Source organism: Lycium barbarum, chromosome 1, assembly GCF_019175385.1.
Source record: "Lycium barbarum isolate Lr01 chromosome 1, ASM1917538v2, whole genome shotgun sequence".
Lineage (NCBI taxonomy): Eukaryota > Viridiplantae > Streptophyta > Magnoliopsida > Solanales > Solanaceae > Lycium > Lycium barbarum.
The window spans coordinates 163971009-163973738 of record NC_083337.1 but is presented as its reverse complement, the minus strand read 5'-3'; the positions used below and the strand labels follow the sequence as shown (position 1 = coordinate 163973738).

The window sequence follows — 2730 nt, the reverse complement described above, 5'->3', positions numbered from 1 at the left end:
TTTCTAAACGCCGTTAAATCACCAAACCGCATGAAATATTCTTCAAACACGCCGTTAAATAATTTGATTAGGCCTCTAAAATAGTACTCCCTCCGTCTCATAATAAATGTCACCTTAGCAAAAAACAAGCATATTAAGAAACTAATAATGCAATGTGAAGTTTACTAAATTACCCCTACTTAATAAAAATTAATTACTTTTTCCTCTTGATTAGAGCATGCACAAGTAGAACCTTTTGACATTGGGAATCCAACAATACCAAGTTATTATGTGGCTTGTCCAATCATCATTTAGATGTTACTTTAACTTTTAATTTTTTTCGTCTAAGGCTATATTTGCAAAAAACTGGCCAATTTATGTCTTGGTTTTCTAAGATGACACTTATTATGGAACAATTTTTTTTGGCTAAGATGACATTTATTATGAGACGGAGAGTACTTATTTCGTGACTGTTGGAAAACCGCCACCAAGATTGCCAAACCATCGCAAATGTTAGGCACCGCCGCAAAAGGAAGATAAGTTGAATCCACCGCTAAATGTGAGGGAAAAAAAAAAAAATCCACCGCAAATGCTTTTAAGAACTGCCGCTAATAATCTAGTACTCCTTTAATCCCAATTTATATGGTACAATTCAAGCTTCGAGAGTCGATGGTACTATGAATTCGGGCAAAAATATATTAAGTTTTCTGAAATAAAATTTATATATTTGGAAACTAAGTTACAATAAATAAGTGACTGTTCAACTATTCTAAAAGATATATGAAAAAATTACGGTCAAAGATATACAAAAGGTACTACATAAATTAGGACGGAGCTGTGTTTTTTCTTAATGTTCATTAAGATCTCCACCATCATACTAATCTGATGCCATTTAAGCTTACTGGTTGTTCAGATTTATATGGATTTGTAGTGACTTAACATGTACATCAACACTCATCAGCTTTAAATTTCCATGTAAAAATTTGGTCACATATATCTTTATATTAGCAGAACAATAATACCTTATCCAACTTGAATTTAAGGAGCTAGCTAAATAAGTCAGCAACTCTAAAGAGAATTTATGAGCCTGCACTTGTTCACTGTTTCCAACTACTACAACAGGCCTTGTGGACCCTTTCATTTACTGTTTTTCATGGACTACTTGGTCCTTTATTTATAGAATGTTTTGGCATTCTCTTTTTATTGCCATCCTCAGTACTTATAAGTTCCATTACAGTTCATACTAGCTAACAAGCTTAATATCCATGGCACAATATCAGCTGGTATTTGCTCTCTTCATCACGTTGGCTCTTGCCAGTTTTCAATTTTCCTATTCCTATGTCTTGAAGGGTTCTGTCACTTGCTTAGACTGCAAGCAACATACCAATCTCTCAGGTTTTCTTTTTTAACTACTACTTTTTATTTTATTTTAAGCAGATAGTAATTAACTTGAGTTCATATTTACTAATTCGCTTATTCTTCCTTCACACATTTCTGGTATATATAAAATGTTTACTTGCATTTTCATTTTTATTGTTTTAATTCATCCACCCGGGCTTTGATCTACTGTTGTGGTGATGGGAGATTTGGCATTGACCTCAAAGTCCCAACTTCATATATATGATTTAAGCACTTGCGATTAGTACGTATATGTATATATGAAGAAAATATTCCATGTAATATACATTTTGCAGAGAACGTTTATCTTGAAAAAGATCATCTTTGAGTTTATCTTGTTGGGTATATAGGTAGATGACATATGTTACTCGTACAAGGTGCAGAACGAGGTATGATTATAGTATGTTGGTAATTTTTCTTGTGTTAAATTTTGCAAAAAAACGTCTAAGCGTTGATTCGAGCAAGTCATGATGATATAGAGTAGGAGTTAGAATACTTGTAAAGAAAAACATTTTCTTAGTGTTAAGGGTGCATGGTTATCTGAAAAATATTTTTCGTGTTGCCAAACATTAATGTAATAGGGTTCAGGGTGCATGTTATCATATTCGTTAGGAGAAAGAAACTATAAGTCTTGGATATTTTATAATTTATCATATTTTAACCATACTTTTCAAATTTCCCAGGAATAAAGGTTTCGGTGAAGTGTAGCCAGGTGAAAACATTGGCTATGGCCACAACAAAAGAAGATGGCTCTTTTGGAACAAACCTCCCTTTGGACAGTACAAACAAATGCTATGCCAAGATCCTTGGAGGTCCTAATCAGCTCTTTGTTTCAAGAAAAGAAACAGATCCCACTATTGTCAAGGCTCAAGAGGATGATAATGCTTACACTATATCTAAGCCCTTAAAGTTCTACACAAGATGCCCTTTATCCAACAATGGAAAATGTCACGAGTTTGGTTCATCAAAGACTATTGATCTACCAGTGCCAAAGGAGTGGGGACTTGCACCAACTAGCTATTATTTTCCTTTCATCCCCATCATTGGCATACCTTAATTACTATATAGTCTTTAATTAGTGGATGTGGGAAATGGCAATACTTGCTACTATACTGAAGTAAACTCACATCTCTGTCTATCTATGTCATAGTTGTTTGGAAGAAAGGTCTCAGATATACCTTCGTCATGTATGAGATGGTCTTATATATAAATATTAAATATAAACATATAATATATGTTTATATAGGTTTTGGGTGTAGAAAATTAATTGTGTAATGTTGTCTAGTCCTTGCAAAAAGTGGTTGTTTCTGTAATTGCGAGTTTGCAACTTAATGAAGTAAATTTGTGTGTTAA

The 2730-nt window shown here is 33.4% G+C and overlaps 1 protein-coding gene across 1 annotated transcript; it reads left to right on the top strand.

Moving 5' to 3' along the window:
* Window positions 1–1176: 1176 nt before the first annotated feature.
* Window positions 1177–2730, top strand: LOC132604123 (uncharacterized). Its single transcript, XM_060317477.1, has 2 exons — window positions 1177–1374; window positions 2061–2730. The coding sequence occupies exons 1-2, from the start codon at window positions 1245–1247 to the stop codon at window positions 2432–2434; spliced, it is 504 nt and encodes a 167-aa protein (XP_060173460.1). The 5' UTR covers window positions 1177–1244; the 3' UTR covers window positions 2435–2730.